The sequence below is a fragment of the Mesocricetus auratus genome, unplaced genomic scaffold, assembly GCF_017639785.1.
Source record: "Mesocricetus auratus isolate SY011 unplaced genomic scaffold, BCM_Maur_2.0 Super-Scaffold_100007, whole genome shotgun sequence".
NCBI lineage: Eukaryota > Metazoa > Chordata > Mammalia > Rodentia > Cricetidae > Mesocricetus > Mesocricetus auratus.
In genome coordinates this window covers 46,588,048-46,610,671 of record NW_024429191.1, presented here as the reverse complement: position 1 = coordinate 46,610,671, position 22,624 = coordinate 46,588,048, and the positions used below count along the sequence as shown (strand labels likewise).

General features: G+C 48.0%; 1 protein-coding gene across 8 annotated transcripts in view; it reads right to left on the bottom strand.

Moving 5' to 3' along the window:
* The window catches only part of Gas7 (growth arrest specific 7), a 238,887-nt gene that overhangs the window by 36,293 nt on the left and 179,970 nt on the right, over nucleotides 1-22,624 (bottom strand). For 4 of the 8 annotated variants that reach the window (XM_005067601.4, XM_013111693.3, XM_021225779.2 and 1 more), the window contains exons 3-5: nucleotides 22,017-22,097; nucleotides 9,100-9,185; nucleotides 388-441 (exon numbers count right to left, since the gene is read on the bottom strand). In XM_005067601.4, coding sequence (XP_005067658.1) covers nucleotides 388-441; nucleotides 9,100-9,185; nucleotides 22,017-22,097 — 221 coding nt within the window. The remainder of the gene's footprint in view (nucleotides 1-387; nucleotides 442-9,099; nucleotides 9,186-22,016; nucleotides 22,098-22,624) is intronic. The other 4 variants (XM_040748905.1, XM_040748903.1, XM_040748904.1 and 1 more) reach the window with 1 other exon arrangement.

Below are 22,624 nucleotides of genomic sequence, written 5' to 3'. Positions count from 1 at the left end.
ACTTTGACATCTTCCAGAAGTTTCCCTGCACAAAAGCAGCCCTGCGATGGCTGTAATTTCCATGTCACATCTCTGCACACAGCACACCCAACCCCCTGCAATTCGCTCCCCCATAAGCACCTTCTCCTGCCCACCACACAGAAACAGCTTCTGCCTCCTCACAGCCTCCTGCCCTCCACCCCTTCACCAGGGGAGAGCAAGCAAAATAGGAAATTGACAGAGGGAGGGGACAGGGCAACTTCAGCTAAACCCAAGCTTTGGCTGGAACTTCTCTATTTCCTATCGAGCATTGATCCTGGCTGGCGGTCCACGTTACCACGGCAACAGCCCAGTTGTAGCCCAAAGCCCCAGCCTGGGAGCCCTCCCCACCAACGGTGAGACACTTACTGTGATGGTGTTCTCCTTGCTCTGTTTTTTGCCTGGCGACGAGGATCCCAGGTTCTGGGGAGAGAGGTGAGACACATCATCAAAGCTGTTCTCCATGTTGGACATTTTTTTCCCCATTCCCGTTCCCCAGGTAGGTGGAGGGATTGGTTAAGAACCCTGAGCTGGGGAAGTTCAGGGTGTCAGCCTGCCGTTAACTCCTGAGTCACCATATTCTGGGCTAGGGCAGGCAAGTGCATCTTAGAGCCCAAGCTGTTCCAGAGTGCTCAGGCTCCAGGCAAAGTGGAGGAAGGCTGAGTTCAGGCTCCAGGGAACCGCAGCAAACCAGGTCTCCCCTCCTCTCCTTTCCAACTGGGATTTGGGGGAAGTTAACCCCTCCACTGCCCTCTGCTGGTAACCAGACCACGTTGCCAAAACAGAGGCATGGAATGGCAGGGGAACAGAGAGTTAAGGCAGATTGTAGGCCACCCTCCCACCCCCACCCAGCACAGAAGACTCAGCACATGACATCTCATTCTGAACCCCTCCGAGTCCGTAATACCAAACGGTGAATGCGTGTGGAACGAGCACAGGGCGCTGCTCCTCCACCTTGGCAATGTGCCACTATGCCAGCGCCTGGGAGTCACAGTGGCTTCTCACAAGCAGAGTATCCTTTTGGAGTGACTTTTTGTACTGTCCCCACTGTCAAAAAGGAAAAATGGAGTCCTGATGACCTCTGCACCCACAGGTGATGGCTAGAGGCCCATGTTGGTGGAGATGGCCATGAATGGCCAGCTTTAAAAAAAGCCACATTTGACACAGACAATGTTCAGTTCTGAGACTTTAGCAGTCACGCTCAGGATTCAACTCCATGGCTCCCCAGACAGAATCCTGGGACACCACTTGTCTTGGGTCCCTTGAAAACAGCTCCCTTGAGACACCATGGGTGACCACTCTGTGTGTGTTCTGGGGCTGCTATTGGGTCCAATAGCATGAAGGGTTTTACCAGCGAGCCTTGGGGAAGCCAGGTGATTTCACCCATCTTCAAGCCATATAGCCCTGGACCCTGGCAAGTTGGCACCTGAGGGTGGGTTTCTCCTGCATCAGGAAATCATCAGCAAGCCAGGCCAAAAGGAGCTCATCACAGACCCTCCCCATGTACAGCCTTACCGCCTTGCTCTGACAGGTAAAGAGCCTGTTCAGAGAAAACTCACACCCTGAAGGTCTTGGTAAAAAGCAACCTCGAGGAGCATCCATTTCATCTAGCTAGGGTATCCATCTGTAAAAAGGACCGTGGTCACTGATTCTCACACAGCTCTAGACAGCCCCTGCCCACAGCTGGAGACTTCATTGGTGGCACACTGATCTGACCAGCACCCATCACTCCCTCTGGTGCCAGCAGCGATTCTGTCCTGACAGGCTGGGGAGTGATGTCAAGCTTGTGGCCAACTACAGCTTCTTTATGTATTTTTAAGGTCCCGCCATATCCCCCTGGCCTGACCTGTATCCTGGGACATTCACTAAAAGAGTCCTGGGTGCCAGTTATCAAGAAAAGGTAGGCGCAAGGTCCCTGCATGGTTCTTCCACGCAGAGACACTGGCCAACCCCAAACCTGCCAAGAAACGGGCAGTCCTGCCTCACAGCTAGATTCTCTTCTTCCCAAGTCTCCCTGTCAGGGACCAACATTACGGCGCCACTGTCCTTCCAGGATTGACCTCGGGAAGCCAAGGGGCTAGTGGCCTTGGCCATAGTCTGGATATGGCTGCTGTCGTTAACTGGAGCTGTGAGGGACCAGGAGGCAAGAAGTCCCACAGGTGTCACCCTCTAGTGGTGGCTTTTGTTATTCGCCACTGAGAGGAATGAAGGTTCCCAGAAACCCAGCATCTTACTGTGCCACAAATGCAAGAGGATTTCAAAAATGATGGAGGTGCAACAAAAAGGCAAAGGAGCTGGTCTAAAGATGAGCGCCCCCCCCCAGGCCACAGTGGTGGCGAGTGCCAGAGCTCAGTAATGACCACGGTGGACTCACTCCACAGTGGACAAGGGAGCGTGACACTCCAGAAGAACTCCCATGAAAATGTATGTAGACTTCACTGCCTGGAAATCCCAGTGTCAAAGGGGTTTAGTCTGTGATTGTCACAGAGGCAGGACAGTCGCACAGGGTCACCCTGGTGCCCCGCAGGTTACTGACCAATCAGAAAGGGAAATGAATGAAATGTATCCAGCAGTTATTACAGTGACCCGGAACCTCCCCAGCGGAACAGAGACCTGTGAGTGTGTCTCCCCAGGGATGCCACAGGCAGCAGGCAGCTCACCCCCATACGGAGCTCCTGTCAAACTCCAAGCTTGGGTCTAATCACGAGAAAGCAAATGGATTAAGAATGTAGGTCAGCCTACAAGACAGTGACCTGGAGCCTTCAAAACATGAACTAGAAGTCAGCGTGAGGGCAGGCGAAAGAAAAACCCTGGGGCATCAGTCTAGACAAGGAGATAGAAGCAAGTGAGATGACAAAACCGGCCGTATCATGGCATACTATTCAGCCGTAGGAATGAAAGTTGAGCACACTCAACACAGACATCAAAAAACATCCCGAGTGAAAGCAATCAGCCGCAGAGGACCACACACAGCTGGCCTTCCTGCAGATAAAACACCATAAAAAGACAGCCTGGAGTCAGAAAGTAGGCTAGTAACAGCCCATGGCTTGGGGGAGGCTAAGGAGTGATGCAAATTCTCTAAAGTCCATTGTGATGAAGGATGCATGGTTATGAGTGCACTAAAAACCATCAATGAATTGCCTGGTTGGCACAACCCCCACTCCCCTGTCCCCTCCCTCTCTTTCCCTCTCTTTCTTTCACAGGACTGGGAACTGATCGCTGTAGTCCCAGACTGTATTTTAAATGATGGAACCACATAGTACTTAGTTGCATCTCAACTAATGTGTTTTCGAGAGAGGTAGATGGACAGACAGCAGACATGGATAGAGAGACAGAGGCTAAGGAGACAAAGAAACCAACATTTTCATGTAAGACACTTAAGTGGATCCTGGACTGGGGAGAAAAGCAGGTGTAAAGGCATTTTAGGGCTCACTGGAGAACTGAATTGTGGCATGTATATAGTGATGTCATCGGGCTGGTGTTTTCTTGGCTGTGGTAATGGTACTTTGATTTATAATTAGAAAGACTTGCATTTAGAGCAGTGGTTCCCAACCTGTGGGTCATGATAATCGGAAAACACATATTTTTGAGGATCTTGGGAACTGAGACACCACCCAGTAGCAAAGTTGCAGTTATGAAGTAACAACAAGAAGGAATTTATGGTTGGGGGGGTCCTAAGACCATAGGAAAATGTATGTTTTCCAAGTGACCCACAGGTTGAGAACCTGTGATTTGGAGCAATCAGCCCAAAATTTTGCTTTAGGTAAAGGGTTTCAAAGCAGGATGAGACCAGTCATGAACGTGGACATGATAGGTCCATGGGACTTTGTCACAGAAGGCCCTCAGCTTTCATAAATTTAAAGATCCCCACAATAGATACTTTCATATTTTGTCCTTTGCCTATTATTCCAAACAATTCTCCTTTTGTAAGGTTTTGTTTTTCTGGATCCAGAGCTCACGCTGTGGCCCAGGCTAGCCTTGAACTAGAGACTCGTGCATTGCTTGTTTGATTCTCCTCCACTTTGGCTGAAAGGCCACTTCCATATCCCGGTGTCCTGACTGCACCCGAGCAACTCTGTTGTCACCAAGCACACACACACACACACACACACACACACACACACACACACACACACACACACACACACACAGCTTGCTTAGCTGTGAGTGGCTTCATGAGGGGCCAACAGCCCCTCTCCAAATGTCTTTTTAGCACACCCCTTTCAAAAAAAATCTCATGGATCCGTGCATGCGGCAGGGGACTGGCTATAGAAAAACCCTCTTTAGCTCCCAACACTGTTGGCGTAAACCTGGGCTCCGTGTGACGGGCCATGCAGACCCTCCAGTCTCATCTTCGGCCCTCCCACACCTGCTAATTTAGTAAGTCATACCATGACCCATACTTGGCCTCCATGGGTTCCTTGAGGTGTCACCCTCCTTCCTGCCTCTAGGCGTGCTGTCCCCTTCTGTCTGGGGCACCATCCCCTACCCCCATCTTTTCTGTCGATCAACCCTCTGTGCAGCTTTCTACTCTATAGCCTGGCATCTTTTCCTAAGAAGGCCATTTCTGCTGCTCCTACCACCACGAGTTTAGCTTCTCATTGTGCACACTCCCTCCTGCCCTTACCAGTGATGGAATTAGACAGCTGTTGACCCACTGCCCTACTACAGCTAGGGCTGAGCTGTTCTGTGCCTCACAGCCTAGCAAAGACCTAAGTGTGCAATGGGGCATGTGTTACTGAAGTAAAGGCCCGGGGAAGGACTGCAGAGATGCAGACTCTCAGATCTTTCTCCACTTAAACTGCACCCTTCCACACATCCTGTTTGGTGCCCACGCCCTGAGTCCCGAGTCCTTCCTCTTTTACTTTGTGTCTTCTGGGGAAGTCAGAATGGTGGACAGATGGATTACAAAAAGGTCCAGGTAGATGTGTGCAGGAAAAGAATGCACAAGCTAGGATTTGCTTCCACCAGGTTGGCAAGACTACTAGCCTTTGACCCCTGGGCTCTCTCCCAACTAAGAAGGTGCCTATTTATCCAGGACCCAGGAAGCAGCATACTTGGTGACTGCAGTACTGAAGCTGTCCACTGAGCGGCACCAGACCACCACCACCACCACCTGTACCCATTCACCCTGGTCTCCCAAACCTGGACAAAGGAGAAAGCATTAAAAGTGCCTCAGGAGCTCCTGGGCAGCCTGCCATGGGTTCTATTTATGACCCAGAAATGTAGGGTCGTTAGGTGTGGCTGCACCTCCCTGCTACCATTCTTTGCCATTCACCTGCTCAAAGAGAGAGAAGCCAGCCAGTACTTTGCAAATCTGGGCTTGATCACTCTGACCCCAAATCCTGCCTCTCAAGCGGCCCTTCATTCACTCATATTTCAATTACTGTCTATATGCATGTGCATGCCAGAGACTGAACCCTGGGCCTTGGATACAGTAGGCAAGGACTCTACCACTGAGATATGTCCCCAGCTCTCAGTTATTACCAAGAGGAGTTATGAGTTATGATGGACAGCCTGGGATAGAGAGTAAACCCCTGTACATTGAAGAATACTGTGTATGCTTAAACATCTTCTGTGTCCTGATGTCTTTAAAGGGAGACTCTCTCAACCCATTTATGGTTAGCCTTTAGAACTCTTGTGATAATTAGTTTCAGAGGTTCACACACAGATTAAAAAGTAGCAGCTTCTGTATTCAAATGTTGTCTTTTCACAGTCTAAAAGAATCCTAAAGGATCTACTTTACAGTTCTGGAATGCAGGGAATAGATGCAGATTTACCCTTTCTGTGTATACTACATTGTTCATTTTTGTGTCTTTGATGAAGCCTGAACTTCAGGGTTATCCAAAAAGAATACTCTGCTAGCCTGACTGTGTAGCAGTCACTGTCTATCAGACCTGGACCCAGGAGCTGGCCGGAATTCCCTGGAAACTCAGCACCATATACCTTCATTAACTTTGTGTGTGGGGGTGTGGGCATGTGTGTACATGCACACACACATATATGTGAACATACACCGGGTGTGGCAGAAATCATTCTCAACAGTTCTCTACTTTGTTTTCTGTCATTGCCCTAGAGTTCACCGACAACACTAGGCAGGCTGGCCAGTGAACCCCCGACCCTCCTGTTTCCACTTCCTAGGGTTACAAGATCACCACCACAGTCTGCGTTTTCTGTGGGTGCTGGGGACTGGACTCAGGTCTTCAGGCTTGCACAAGAGACACTTCACCATCTGAGCCCTCTCCCCAGCATCCCAGTTTTATTCTCTTAAATAAAAAAGCTTATCTGTCTTTTATAGAGGTGAAATGTGTTGATCTTAGGAAACTTGAAGAAAATAGAAACAAAATAAAAATTACTCATGTTCTGTGGTCAGGTTTCTGCAAGCTCAATGTGATTTGTATTTTCTTTTTCTTTTTTTCAAGACAGGGTTTCTCTGTGTAGCTTTGGATCCTGTCCTGGAACTCACTCTATAGACCAGGCTGGCCTTGAACTCACAGAGATCCATCGACATACCCTCTCCAGTGGTAACAATCAAAATCCAAGATGCCATCAAGTGTCTCCAGTGGAGAAACTCAGACTGAGATGCAGTTAGGCCATTATGGGACTATCTGGTCTTCCTTGTCTCAGAAGCACAGTTGTCCTTCTTCTAAATAGGACTGTATCCCCTTATTAATCTACACACATGCACACATACAGGCACATATGCACACACACATACACACACACGCACAGCACACAAACACACACATGAATACACAACACACAAACACACACACACTCACATGAACACAAAACACACAAACACACATGCACACACATATGCATACACAGGGCACACATACATGTACACACACAGCACACACACATGAGCACACATATGTACACACATATACACATGGCACACAAACACACACATGCACATACATTCACACACAGGCACAGACATGTGCACACATATGCACATACATGCATACACATAGCACACATATATGCACACAGACATGCACACACATGGCATACACATGCACATATGAGTACAGATTCTAATGGAGGTAAGAAGAGGGTGCCATTCCTTGGAACTAGACTCTAGTAACTCTAGCTGCTGGAGCTACAGGCTATGGTGAGATGCCTGATATGGATGCTTGGAACTGAACTCAGGTCCTCTGGAAGAACAGTATACTCTTAGTCACTGGGCCATCTCTTCAGCCCTCCCACTTGATTTAAGTTGGAAGCATTTCCCAAGTCACTACATTTTCTTCAGGAGGATGTTTTTTATTGGCTGTGTAATATCACCAACCGTCTATACAGCCAGCATTAGAAGCCATTTTGCCCATCTCCTGTTGTTGGACAGTTAGATTGTGTCCAGTGTTCCAGGGGTATAAATAAGGCTTGTATGAACAGCCTTACATATAAATCAGAATATGTATAAATATGTGAATATTTTCCAAGAACAGATATAGGAGGAGAAATCCCTCTGCCCAAGACCTACAGCACACTGTTACATCTGCTTTCAGATTCTAAGCTGCCCCAGAAGTAGGCATGCTTTATATGGTTGAGTAGGAACCTCACAGTACTTCTGGAGACTGGGGAGTCACATCTCAGTGGGGAAGGAAGAATGGGGAGCTATTTCCAGTGTCCTTCCTCATGGTGCTGGAATAGCAGCATGGTTTTATTGTGGTTCAACTGCAGCAGAATAGGCTCAGGTCTTCAGAAACACTCCTAAGTCAGATGACAAGCCCTTTTCCCTTCCAACACACTGATCAACTCATGGAGAAGGCTATTGGTGACTCAACAGGACACGCAAAGTCAGGGTTGATTCGTGACAAGTGACGTGAGGGGAGCAGACACAGTCCTGTGTACTGTTAACTAGCCAGACATGGTCTCTACAAGCAACACTGCATGGTCTCCATTGGCATCTGGGGGCTGGCTGGGAATGCACATCCTGCTCACATCAGATCCCATCCAAGAAGCAGGAGACTTGAAAGGCCTGCCTCACACTGAGCCTGGAGTTCTCTGTTACCACAGTTTACTGAACCTGGGCTCAATCAATGCTCAGCACCCTGAGAGGACAAGTTCCCAAACTCAACACCCTTTGTTTCATTGCAGCTGGCAGCCACATCTTAGCTGATGGCACTCACAGAGCACAGATTCTTTCCTTCAGTGACCACACAGAGGCCACAGCATCCACAGCTATCATTCTCGGCAGTATCACCACCATGGCCGTCAACCATCATCACCATCACCCCTGTAGGCTGCCACACTGACTACTGAGAAAGTATGACAGGGCTTGGAAGTTTCTTTAAGAAACTCTTAATTTGTAAGGAGACTATCCCCTCCTCTGATAAAAATCAGAATATTTTATTGGGTTCACTATGACCCTTGACTCAATCTCATGGGCTTGCTCCTCTGTGGTCCCATGCTCATGAATGCTATTGATACCCATCTCACGATGCCACACATGCCAGTTTGGATGACGAATGAGACAGCAGTTTGGGAATCTTAAAACAAATTTTCAGCTGGGTATGGTGACATGTGTGTGATCTCAATACTTGGGAGCTGGAGGCAGGAGGATCAAAATCTTGGGGGCAACCTGGGCTACATAAGACCCTGACTCAAAAATGAACACACACACACACACACACACACACACACACACACACACAATTCTTTGCATCCTATAGCGATTTTTACGCTGTGTTAGTGAATGAGATGGTCACATTTTCCTAAATTCCATTCTGGGTGACTGAGGATGGACACAGCATAGGACTACAAGGACAATGGCCTGGCTGGCTCTCATGGCTAACTTGACAGGAAATCTGTACTCTGTTGGATTTGTGGCTCGCAGAGCAGATCTCCCTGCCCTGATGACTATAATCCATTATCTCCTGTTCCAAATTTCCCTTGATTTCTAGAAAACCAATGAACTGCAACTCTGCAAACCCACCCCTCATCAAGAACTGTTAGGGCAACCCAGGGATACTTTCCACTCATGGCAGAAAAGGATCACAGTCCCTGACTCCCAACTCTATCCTTCCTGAGCTAGACACTCAGCTGCCCCTACCTCCCTTAGCAGCCCCTTACCTGGGAATCAACGGTGGATTTTCGGAGACTCATGTGGGCAGTCTCTGGAGGGTGCGCCGGGGTCCCTGACGCGTGGTATCCATTCACTGTGGGGACAGAGACACAGCTCAGATGCTGCGGGGGCCACAGACAGGCACCCTCGACTTCCGGCCACAGCAGCCCTCTCTCTCCCACCTCATCCCGGGGTTGCAGGAGGTCTCATTGCCAGGGCCCATCTGTTGGGATCTGATCTGCAGCTAAAAGCTAGGAAAGAGTGGGAAGCTCCAATTCCTGGCAGCCAGAGTCCTGAACTCTCAGGGGACCGACTTTCTTCTCAAGAGTGCGATCAGCAGAAGCCGAGGCCATCAGAGCCCAGCTGCCACCATAGGTGCTGACAAGGGGCCCTGTCTCTTTCTCCTGAGTCAGGTGGCTCCCACACCGTGGGCCTATGAGTCCTCTTCCTCTCTCTGGGGGACTTTTCCACCCTCAGTCTCTCAATACTGTCATGTAAACAAGGGTGAATATCCTTTTCCAAAAACATTTGGGATCAAAAATATTTCAGATTTTGGATGTTTTAAGACTTAGAAGCATTGCACCAGGTATGAAGCACCCATCCAAAGAGGCAAACTCTGAAATGCCCTTCAACTTGACTGGATTTGGAGTTACTAGCACACATCCTCTGGGCATTACTGTAGGGTGCTTCCAGGAAGGTTGAACTGAAGAAAGTGAAGTCTACGATTGGCTGAGAGTCAAGGCGGGGGTCCTGAAAAGTCTGATGAGCAGATTGGCTTTCATCTCTCTCTGCTCCCTAACGCAGATGCAATGGGACCAGCTACCTCACACTCCCTTGCCGTCCCTTCCCTGTCATGACAGACTGCATCCTCCCAAATAGTGAATCAAAATAAACCCTTCCTTTCTCCTGTGTGTGTGTGTGTGTGTGTGAATGTACATGAGCGCCTGTGCATGCACGCACACATGCATGCACTCGGGGTGCAGTGTGTGTGTGTGTGTGTGTGTGTGTGTGTGTGTGTGTGTGTGTGTGTGTGTGTGTGTGGTTTGGTGTGTTTTCCAGGTCACCCCTCTGGTGTTGCTTCTCAGGAGCCTTGTTATTTTTGAGACAGGGTCTCTCATCAGGACCTGGGGCTCATCAGTTGGGCTAGACTGATGACCATCAAGTCCAGAGATCTGCTTGTCTCTGCCTCACCAGTGTTGGGGTTACAGACACACCAGGTCACATCTGGCTTTTTTATGTGGTTGCTGGGAATGAAACTCAGTTCCTTGTACTTGTACACACCTTCTCCAGTAAGCTGTCTCCCAGCCCCTTAAGTTTCTTTGCCATGGGGTTTTGGCACAGGAGTGAGAAAGTAACTAATACATGATCTCACATCCAAAGCTTGAGGTATGTTGGTGTCCAAAAATTTTAGATTTTGGATTTTGGGGATGGAAGATTCAACCTGGGTAATGGAAATAGGATGGGATGGATTAGTTGTCATGAAATTTGGCTCTTCTAACTAATAAATGATGATCAACTGCATGAACTTTTGAGCCTCAGTTGTCCCCAAACAAAACAACAGGGTATGATGGCCTACATCTGCCCTTCCAGAGTATAGGAGGTCAAGGTGGGAGTGAGTTCTGGACCAATCTGAGCAACTTAGTGAGATGATGTCTCAAGATAAAAGATAAAAAGGGCCATGTATGATGGCACACACAGAGTTTGAGAGGTAGAGGCAGGTGAAGCTCTGTGAGTTCAAGGACAGCTTACCGTACATAATGAATACTAGGCCAGCCAGGTCTATTTAGTGAGACCCTATCTCAGTGAAGCAAAACAAAAGTAAAAATAAAAAATTAAAAAAGGGGCTGGGGATGTGGCTTGGTGATAGAATGTCTCGAGCATATTCAGGGGTCTGGGTTCAATCCTTAGAACACTTGTGTGTGTGCATAATAATAATAATAACACATACAAAAAACTACACAATACTCTCTCTCTCTCTCTCTCTCTCTCTCACACACACACACACACACACACACACACACATACACGACTTTAAAATCCTACCCTTCAAGAATGCTTCTAGTATGATTCCTGGGCAAACACACTTATATCTCCACTGAGACTGATAAACCTTCTTTTATGGGGTAGGGGAAGCCCTGATTACAATGTCTTTCTATTGCTGTGGCTACACATACTTGTCACTGCTAGCTTCAAGCTTCAGCCTTGCTTCCCACTCCTGACCTTATGGGTTCACACTGGGACCCACACTCTTCCCCAAATACACGAGTTTAGGGAAGCCATTTCTCTTTGGTGCCAAGGAAATGGGTGTGATTCCACACGGTCTCCTAACCTGCTTAGTACGTGTGCCCCAAGGAGGTGATGAGCACGGAAGTGGCCTGCGACTTCTACAGGCCTTCTTTTAAAAGGAAGGGGGTGGGGAAGTGAGAGGTGGCTCAGGGGCTAGGCACTTAGTGCTCTTGCAGAGGACCTGGGTTCATTTCCTGACATCCACATGTAGGTCACTTCCATGTGTAATGTGCATATGTATGTGCAAGGAAAATGCACAACCTTAAAATGAGGAAAAGGGGAGGGGAAAGGAGGTTGCTGTTTTTGCTTGATGTTAGCCCCTGAGAACCACCAGCTTGCACCATCTCTGAAAACTGGAGAGTCAAACTGTACTTATGCCCAAGGCTGGGCGAGACTACCAATGGATGTACATACATACAAAGAATAGTTGGAGGTCAGAGGAACTAATGTCCAATTCACAGCTCTTCGAGCAGTTCTGCAAGTAGGGACCACAAGAGAAGACATCTAGAAGTCCTCAATGCCTTCTATAGGGAGTTTACATCCCATTTGCATGTAAACTACCCCCACAGGCTCATGTGTTTGAACACTGGTCTCTAGCTGGAAACATTGTTCTGCAAGGCCATGAACAAAGAAAGGTCTTTGGGACATGAGACCTAGCTGGCAGACACAGGCCACCTGGGGGTGCACAGAGTTTTAGGGTTGCCAGCTAGCTGCATTTCTAGCTGACCCCTCTGCTTCCAGCTACAGATGACAGGAATTCCAGTAGCTGGCTCTCTCAGCCGTGGGATCCACCATGATACCCTGTCACAAGAGACCACACATTCTGAAACGGTGAGCCAAAGCCAGCCCTGCTTAGCCACACTGTTTCTGTTAGGTCTTCTGCTTTGGTGGCAAGAAAAGTAGTGATGTGCAACCCCAAATCCCCAAAGGTTTAGAGGTGTGTGTGTGTGTGGTTTTTTTGAGACAGAGTTTCTCTGTATTGTTTTGGAGGCTGTCTTGGAACTCATTCTGTAGACCAGGCTGGCCTCGAACTCACAGAGATCCACCTGCCTGCCTCTGCCTCCCCAGTGCTGAGATTAAAGGCGTGCACCACCAATGCCTGGCTAGTTTTAGAGTTTTTAAGATGACATCATGAATGGAAAGTTCTATGTCATGAAACAAGACAAAATATTGTGTAAAATTACCTATGGGTTTTCTGTTTATACCTGGATTCCATTCCCCCAAAGGTCTCCTTATGTATTCCCAAATAGGAAGCATTTCTGGTCTCAAAGCATCTTAGCTAAGGGACACCATGTCTGGAATGGAGTGGCCAGGGCTGAAGCAAACCATGGCAGTGAGTTGGCAAAGACAATTCTAGGTAGAACCTTTTCATGGTAGGAGATGTAGCCCATCATCTATTGCTTGCAGCAAACAATCCAGAGCCATTTGTAAGCAGAGCAATGCTCAACAGCCCCTGGACAGTTGGGCTTCTCCATGATTTGTAAGGTCAGCTCTAGACTCCTGAAGAAATTTGGGCGGGCATGTACACACACACACACACACACACACACACACACACACACACACTCACAAAGTTAAGAGAAATTGTTCTAGCACAGGGCCAATTCAGTGTGTGGAGAAGAAAGTAAAACAACTCTGCCTGGCCAGCTCCATCGCTATAGTCCTCACTCAACTCTCAAATGGTTGGCCAAATGTTATTCATATCAACCCAACAAGCAAGGCAGCCAGAGAGGAGAATTGGAACTCTAAAAGCATCAGAGACCAAGGGAAACAGCTCAGATGCTCAAGAGGCTTTGTCATGAAAGCCATTATATAAGCCATAGGACACCCACTGCCAAAGTGGGACACTGGAAAAAGTTTGCTTATCAAATAGGACAGTGTTGAAATGGATAAAATACAGATGCTGGAACTGGGCATGTGGTCCACATCTGCAATCCCAGCACACGTGCATACGTGTGTGCGTGCGTGCGTGTGTGTGTGTGTGTGTGTGTGTGTGTGTGTGTGTGTGTGTGTGTGTGTGTGTGTGTTGGGGGAGTTTTAAGCAGGAGGACTGTAAGGTGGACAACCTGCATAGGGAACTCCATGCCTCCAAAAGAAATGCCTGAAAGTGTAAGACAGAGGTGGAAACCTCGGCGCACACTTGGACTCTGGGACTGATTAATAGACAAGCACAAAGACGAATGAAATCTGAGTTAGTTTAATTTAAAGGACTGAGTAGGAGACATGTATAAAACATCCTACCCCATAAACAAAGAGGACAGCATTTGCCAAGAAGCCATGGGACATTTGAAAAGTTAACCACGCTTAAGCCACAAATAAACTGCCAGTGCACGGCAGAAGGCATAAATAATTCAGGCCACATTCTTTGACCAAGAAACAATAAAAGTAGATATTAATAATGAAAAGTAAACACACAGGGCATCCAACCACCGAACTTCCAAATAGTTGGAAACCTAAAAGAGAACTTAAGAACATAATTACACATTATTTAGAAAAGAATAAGGAGGAATAAGTTAAAATGAATGGATAAAGCCTGCATTATGGTTTCCAGAGAATTCATAGCCTTAATTATTCTATTACTGAGCCCAAAGCAACAAAATTAAGTGGACTAAACATTCCCCCTAAAGATCCGGGAGAAAAAACATTAAATGACTTCCAAAACAAACCAAGGAAAACAGGAGGCAGACCCAGTGTGGGAAATTAACGTTAAGAGACGGGAATGACATTGACAACACAGAGTTGGCACTCTCTCTCTTCCTCCCCTCCTCCCATGTGTGTCATTGCGTGTATAGGCATGTGCATGTGTGCGTTTAGGGTGGGGTAGGAATCATAACAATAAGAAAAGGAGATGAAGTAGCTTAATTTGAGGATAACCACAAATGCTTAGAATTGGGAGTTAGAATGCTTACTCACAAAAATACAGTCAAGAGGGTTTTTTAAATTTTTTAATGCCAAAGCACATGATTTCTAATCGTACACTAATAAAATCCAAACCTTCCATAAGATTCAAATTATCAAAATGACTTCAAGAACATGGAGGGGAAGGAGAAGAAGGGGAAAAGGAAAGAGGAAGAAGAGGAGGAGAATGGGGAGATAGTGGGGAGGAGGAGGGACAGGGATGGGGAAGGTAGAGGAGGAGACCTCTGAAAAGTGCACCTCCACTAAAAGGCACCAGGCCCAGGTGGTTTTATGAGCTAAACTTGTTCAAGCTCCAAGGAAATAACCAGCCATAGTTATCCCAAGACCTAGAAACATGTGACAGATCTCTCAGTCTATACACTCCACTCTGACCCTTTATACCACAGAGACAAACCACAGCTCAGTCTGGTGATAAAAGAAAATGTTTTCTCTGAGCCAATAGTGATGCCACTAAAGTTGATGTCATCGGGTCCCTATAAGCCCAGGTTGTTCCCTAGCTCTTTGAGGGCAGAGTCTGCCCTTCTGACCCCCACTCACTAGGCACATTCTATAAGCTTCATCCTGCCACCTAGCCCTGGCTCCCCTGGCTCCCTTGGCTCCCAGCCCTGCCAGGAGCCAGCTAATGCCCAGGCATTCTGCCTTTAATCCATCCCCTTGTTCTTTCTTCAGTTCTAGTCTGTCAGCTGTTGGCTAATTACAGCTCATGTCAAAACAATTACTGGGAAGAAAAACTAATTTTCCATTCAACCATTTCTCCCCACACAGCAGTTCTCCCTGACCCCATCAGGCTATGTGTCTCTCTACTCCAGGCAGGCGTGTTCAGAAAGCCTACCAGTGAAAATGAGAACAGTTAAAGCCCATGAGACCCAGGGCTCTTTCCCATGAGCAACCCCACCCTCTGGACTCCTAATTCACCAGCCACTGGCCACAGGATAAACGAAGCCCGAGTGGGGGACATCTAAGACCTCCAGCCTCTGGGAGGGAACTAAAATTAATTGATCAAGGATTACTCAACCATAAAAAACATAGAACAGGGTAAGGATATGAGAAAAAGCATAAATCCCAAACTCAGGGGTTTCTATGACTTAAAAAAGGGAATGAAAAGCTCCAACCAGTTGGTGACTGCAGTAACTTCAAAGGTAAGGGCAAACACAGGCACCCACACACTGACTTCTATCTCAGGGCCCATCAGACAGAGGGCTTGAGAGACGAGCAATGAGAAGGGGAGAAAGATACTTGGTTAAAAAAGGAGCAGGAGGTTGGTTAGGGGAGAGCAATGGCACAGGGAGAGAGGGGACAGAAAACATGGAAAGACTAAGTAACAAAGCCAGGAGCCTATGCTGCTCGAATTCCCTCTCCCACGAGCTCTGCATTCTCTTTTCAGCCCCAATTCCTGTTATAAAAAACTTCCTTCCCAAGCCTCAGCATCCAGGGTTCTTCTGCCTAAGAAAACAAAAGAACAGAGAGGAATAGTCCTGGACACCCTCATGCAACTCCGACCTGACTTTGCGTCTCTATGGAATGAGAGCAGTAATTTATCCTCCTTCTGGTTAAGAAACCTGGAAGCTCTGGAACTCATCCTTCTGGAAATCCATCTATCTACTCTTCTTCCTGACTCCATCCATCCATCCATCCATCCATCCATCCATCCATCCATCCATCCATCCATCCATCCATTCATCCAGGGCAATGACACAGACTCCTATGGGATTCACTTTTGACATCCACAGCTGCAGTTGCAGGAGAACATAAAGTGGCTTCTGTGGTCAGCACCTGGTTGTAAGTAGGCCTAGCTCTGCATCTTTCAGCCCCAGCATGCCCCAGCTTGCCTAGCAGGTGCCTCTTCAAACTCAGCTTCTTCAGAGAATTCAGTCTTCATCAGGCCATTCAGGGGAGTGATTTTACAAGAATAACCTTTTGTTCCAGAAACTTCTGTCTAGTCACTTGGTTCTTACTGTCTGTTTTGGGTGTCTAGGACGTAGACTGTGGTCTCAAAGATAAAGTTCACATTGCATTTTCTCCCGTGGCTGTGACTGGGTGAAAACCTAGGGCAACACGATGGGATCGACCTCCTCAAACTCCTTGGAGGTTTATCCACCAGGATCACATGTTCTAAAGGAGCACAGCCCCTTCCCAACAGGGAGCAGCATGGCCTCCTTCCCCGATGGCAACAGAAAGGTCTAATTCAGGTTGTGGAGTAGACTTTCAGTTTGAACACTTGCTGATCTGTCATGTCAGAGTCCTGCTCTTGAGTGGGGAAGACAAGCAAGCATCCAGAGCTCCCTGGGTTAGGGCTGAGCATGACGGCATGGCTTGGAGCCACTGCAAGTCTCTGCTCAGGGAGGCCTAGCTATGTGCTATATACTTTCCAGGCTCACTTCTCAGGCTCCTCCCAAATCCTGGACCTCTCCCCTGTACACAGGTCCCCTAAGGCTTCTGGAGACCTAACAATGACCCCTAACTTAGCACAATCCCTAAGGCTGACAAAGACTGGTCTTAAACCCTGTTTTCCCAAACACCTTCCCGTATGCTCTACCAGGGCAGCCTTGGTAAGTAATAAGTGTTTCCATCTTTAAAACAAAACAAAACAGAGCCGGGCAGTGGTGGCACATGCCTTTAATCCCAGCAATCTGGAGGCAGAGGCAGGAAGATCTCTGTGAGTTCGAGACCAGCCTGGTCTACAAGAGCTAGTTCCAGGACAGCCTCCAAAGCCACAGAGAAACCCTGTGCCAAAAAAAACAAAAACCAACCAACCAACCAAACAAACAAACAAAAGCAAAACAAAAAATAAACAAAATAAACAAACAAACAAAAGCCCCCACGGGTTCAGTGCACACCCCAGGCCAGAGGCTCAGGTAGGAGCTTCCTCAGTACATTGGCTCTGTTGGATGCCCCCATCCACTGGCTACAGGTGATTGTTTTTTAACAAACCTTATTTAAATAAAATCTCAATGCAGCATCATAGACTAGAAAAAGTGTACTCATAGAAAAATTATCAAGTCCAAATAAAGTCTGGCATTTAGTTAATAATAATGCATGAGGTTCACTTCTTGGTTCGGACAAATGGACTCTGGCTGTGATGGACATTCACAGGGGAAACTGAATGGAAAATATACCAGGCAACCTTAGACTGTGGCTCAGTGGTAGAGGGCTTGCCTAGTTTACATGAGGCCCTAGGTCCCATCTCCAGTGCTGCCATCCTCTTCCCCAAAAATTAATTAGAAAAGAAAGGCTGTACAGGGATTTCTGTGCATTTTTCTGCTTGTTTGTAAGCATAAAATTGTTCCAAAAGATTTTAAAAGTTATTAAGGTAAAATTCCAGTTTTTTGTTTTTGTTTTTGGCACACTGCACATATGAGGAGCACAAATGGCCAGTGGCCTCGGTATTGAGCACAAGATACAGATTCTGTTCATGGCCCCCACAAGCTCTACAGGGAGGGACAGCACTTCTCTCTGCTGTCCCTCATCCTACAAGTGACTCAGACATGACACTTAAAGAAGGCCATTCCTCACTCCATTTTCCTCCCCTGTGCCTGATACAGTTTCACTCTCCACAAACCAATCCCTCCACAATGCACGCTAAAGCAGCCCAGAGAGGGACTTTGATGTCACCAGCAGTCACTGAAAGGCTCTCAGGAGTTCTGTTGTGGTCTGAATGGCTTTTCATTTAGAAAGCCTGGCGGTAGGCAGCACGAGTAAAGCCACTGAATCCATAGGGCTCCTCAACTCTGGTGACATTAAAAGAGGCAATGTGGGCCACGTCCCCAGCCCAGTAGTCACTGTAAATATCACCAACAGTTAAAAAGAAGAATGGTTCTGAGGGCTCAGGTATATAGCTAGATCTCTCCTCCCCAGCTGGGAACCTGGCGATTTGTGTTAATTGTGAGAAGAATGAACCAGCCCTGCCCTGAGCCTGAAGGCCCTGTGGAAGGAGGGCCCCTGGAATTAAAGCTGAGCCCCACCCCGCAACCCCTCCCCTGTGCAGCTTAGTGGGATTAATCTGTGGTTTCCCAACATTGTTTAGTGTTCCATGTTTTCCTTCAGGAGAGGCTAGAGGGATGTCTGTGGTCTGTGGAAAGGTGACTTGGTTTTCTTCACTGCCCTACACACACACACACACACACACACACACACACACACACACACACACACACACACACACACACACACACACACACACACACACACACACACACACACACACACCGTGTAAAACCTCTCTACTGCTAACAGAAAGCAGAGAGCCAGTGCAGCCTGGCAGCTGCTCATGAAGTCAGCGCTACTCACCCATCAGCTCTTCCCTCCTTTCCACCTCCACATGCAACATGAAGCCAGTGCGCTCCTCTTTCAGATCACCCGGCTTGGTAGACCTGTCCCCACCTCCCTCCTGTCCAGACCAGCCGGCCCCCTCATGCTGTTCTCAAGCCTTAGGACCTTTGACCTAGCTGTTCCTGGCCAGATTCATGGACTCTCCCACTCCTCCCCAGCCCTACCATACCCTAAATCTTGTTCTAAATGCCACTTCTTTGCTAAGGTCTTCTGATTCCCCAGTCACTGTCACATTGTCCCACTTTCACTCCTTGTTAGAGCGTGCAGGCATCACCTGGCCTACTTCCTTTGTGATTGCTTGTCCGAGTGTGTCCCAGGGTGTCAGCTCCCTGGGAATGGGCAACAGTGGCGTATTTACTGACAGAGGTGGCTGACAGGGTCCACAAGATGGCCCCGTGGTTAAACGCGCTTGATGGACGAGCCTGACAATCTAATTACAATCCCTGGATGTCACAGAGGAAGGAGAGACCCAACCCCCCCAAAGTTGTCCTCTCACCTCTGATGTATGGCACACACACTGGCACTCACACTTTACACACACACACACACACACACACACACACACACACACACACACTCCAATCTCTGATTAAACTAAATAGGAGAAAGAACTAGGAAAACAAAACAAAAAACAACAAACAAACCAAAAACCTTGCGATCCCCTACAGAGAAATAGAATGGCCACTACTTTATTTTTTACTTAAGAGGCTTGTAATAAAATATGAGGAAAGAAGACAACAACATATACCAGACCCTGCTATCACTGGAATAGTACTTGAGGATGGAGGGTTGGTGGAGAGAGGATGGAGGACAGAGGGAGGATGGAGACTGGATGGGGAAGATGGAAGAAGGATAGAATGGATAAAGGAAGGGAGGAAAGTAGATGGAGTGAAGACAGCAGGAAGATGGAGGGTGGAGGCACGATCAAGGATCGAGGGTGGGGGCAGGGAGGCAGAGAGTGGCTGGAAGTGGGTGAGGGGACAGTGGTTGGATAATGGAGGGTAGATGACGTCAGAGGGTGGAAAAGAGGATGATGAGAAGGAGGGAAGAGAAGGTGATGGGATACAAGAAGGATGAGAGCAGGAGGAATAGGGATTTGCCATACTTAGCTTTAATTGTCACTTTGACACAGCCTAGAGTCGTGTGAGACGACCTCAACTGAGGAATGGCCTAGAGAGGATTGGAGGGTAAGCAAGCTTGTGGGGGGTTATCTTGATTATTGATGGGTTCAGGAGAGCCCATCCCACTGTGGGAGGCACCATGCCCCATGGAACGTGGTTCAGGTCTGTAGAAGAAATCTGGCTAATTGTGAGCCAGTGAGCAAGCCAGCCAACAGCGTTCCTCCACGGTTTCTGTTTCAAGTTCTTGTTTGAGCTCCTGCCCTGACTTCCCTCGGTGATGGACTGTGCCCTAAAGCTGAAATAAACCTTTTCCTCCCTTCCAGTATTTTTAATAAGAGGTTTTTATCACAGCTACAGAATGGGATCAGAACAAGGGTGGATGGTAAGGTGGAAGACAGACAGCAGATGTAGGGAAGGTGGCAGGAGGGAGTGTAGATGGCAGATAGACAGACGGCTGACATATCTTTCTGCTCCAGAGTGAACAGTATCAAGTCATGAATCTAGGTCAGGAAGGCCCTCTGCCATGATCACCCTGTGGGCTCCTAATATATGAATGGTGAAAAAGGGCATGGTGGGGGAAGCAACATGGCTGAGACCCCAGGAAACAAGCCAAAATCTCCCAAAGTAAGGCTGCCACTGACAGTAGGCATACTCAGATTTTAAATACCACTAAGGTGTAGGGGGCTTACTCCCCTCCAGTTGGGATGGACTCTTCTTTATACAATACAGCTGGTGTGGCCCCACATTAAAATGGGTGCTAAACCAAAGAGTGGGTCCTAGAATCCAAGACAGGCTCTTCATGCTTGATAATCTTCCCTGTTGTCACAGGACTCCTGAAAGACCAAGGTCACTGCCATGGGCAGTGCTGAATGGAGGTCCTGTCCCCCAGAACAGTTCCTTAACTCCCACTGTTGTAAGCCCGGGAGTCTTTGTTGTGGGTATCTCCTATGCCTTGTGGGACATTTAGCAAGACCTCTAGTCTCTTCCTAGATGATGCCTGTGGGTCCTTCCACCTGTGGTAGTCTCTGCCTAATGCTCCCTGGAAGGCAAAGCTTCTCCAAGTTGAGATCAGACAGGCTGGCAAGTACAGGAGGGACTTGGAATGGACAAATACAATGGGGGTTCCTATAAAATGTGCTGGTGTATCCTGGTCTCTTCCAGAACAGAGTGTGTCCAACAAACCTCCAAAGAGAGCCTGACTACTGAGCCCCTTTGGCAGAGTGCTGGTTATACAGTATTCTATGGCCTTACACTTGGGAAATGCCACGCTAGGTCTCTGAAGTATGGGCAACCATTGCCCAGGCCCCTTCTGACCCTCTTAACTATGTCCCCACCATCCTTAACCCTTTAGAGGCCCTGCACACTTGATGCTGGACTGCAGAATGCTCTTGACATGCTTCTAGGATGTCAAGTGAGAGTTTATGAATTCGAGGCCTCTACAGAGGTCTAAGCCAGCTTTACCCATGGGTGACAGCATAGGGCACTGATAAGCCTGTATGTGTAGTAATTTCTGTGATGACTTGTGAATTCATGTGAAGCCAGGCTCTGTGTGGAGACTTAGAGACACCCAGGCCCTCCCCTGAGTACATCATGGGATGACAGCTTCAAGAGGGAGAAGAACTTTGAACGCAGTAAGACCATACACTGTGATACAGACTGAGAGATTGAGGGCTCCAAACAGAGTAGTCAGGGGAGGCTGTCTGGAGAAGGGAAACCCAGAAAAAAATCAAAAGCTGTTCTCCATGTTGGCAAGCCTTGAGACCTTCATCCTCACATCTAAGAACCAGCTGTTACCTAAGACATTTCTGGACAACCCTCACACCTGTACAGAGTATATACCTCAAATGCCACCACTCAGCTACCCAGCTACCTCTGCAGATAACTCACATCCTCACAAACTCTCTTCCTTTACAGAGCATTCTGTTCAAGAATTCCCCCATGAATCTCCACCTTCTTTTAGCTTCTGCTCCTCAATGATGGCGAGAGCCATGTGGAGCTGTTCTATTCTGTACCTAGAAAGATCTCCGACCTCTGACCTCACCCAGCCAACCCTCCTATGTACTTCAGTAGTAAAGAACCCAGAGTTGATCCTGCCTGGACATGCCGCCATGCTGGGAAGCAGGCTTCAGGGATCTGGTCTGGACCATCTCCATGTCTGGGCCACAAGATTCCACACCAGGTTTCAGGGCCCAGGACCCACAGCCTCAGCTTCCCTGTGAAAGTGGGTATGTAGCCCTCCAAGTAGCCCCAACCTGCCAAATGGATCTTACCTGTTGGAGGCAGAGAGCTCCTGTGAGGGCCAGGGCTGGCTGAAATCCCAGGAGAACTGCTGGGCCGTTCCCAGGTGGTCTCTGGTCAAAGGAAAAACAAGATCACTTTGAGAGTTCCATGATGGTACCCAAGTGTCACAGAGCAGAGTGAGCCAGAGGTGGTAGGCCACCTGCCTTCCTTACCTCAGTCCCATGGGAACCTGCTCCCTGCCTATATCCCCTACTCTCCACCCCTACCCCTCTTGGAATATAATGGGGCTGGGCATGGGGCACATGACTGTCATCTGCACTTGGGAGACTGAGACAGGAGAATCCCAAGTTACCCTGGACATATGATGAGACCATGACTCTAAAAACAAAAACAAACGTCCTAACTAAGGACAGAACAGTAGAGTCTGAAGTACCTGGGACTCACCCATTGGCCAAGGACCATCTTTCTACAGGCCAAGATTCTTTGCTCTGTCCTTGGGGTTTGAGGTTACCATAGGCTTTGAGAAGAAATACCCTGTGTGCATCTGGGGATTCTGGGACTAGAGATGGGAGCCGTAGGGCAGAAGTGACTTGGGGAGTGGGGCGTTGTCTTAGTTGGGGTTTCATTGCTGTGCATG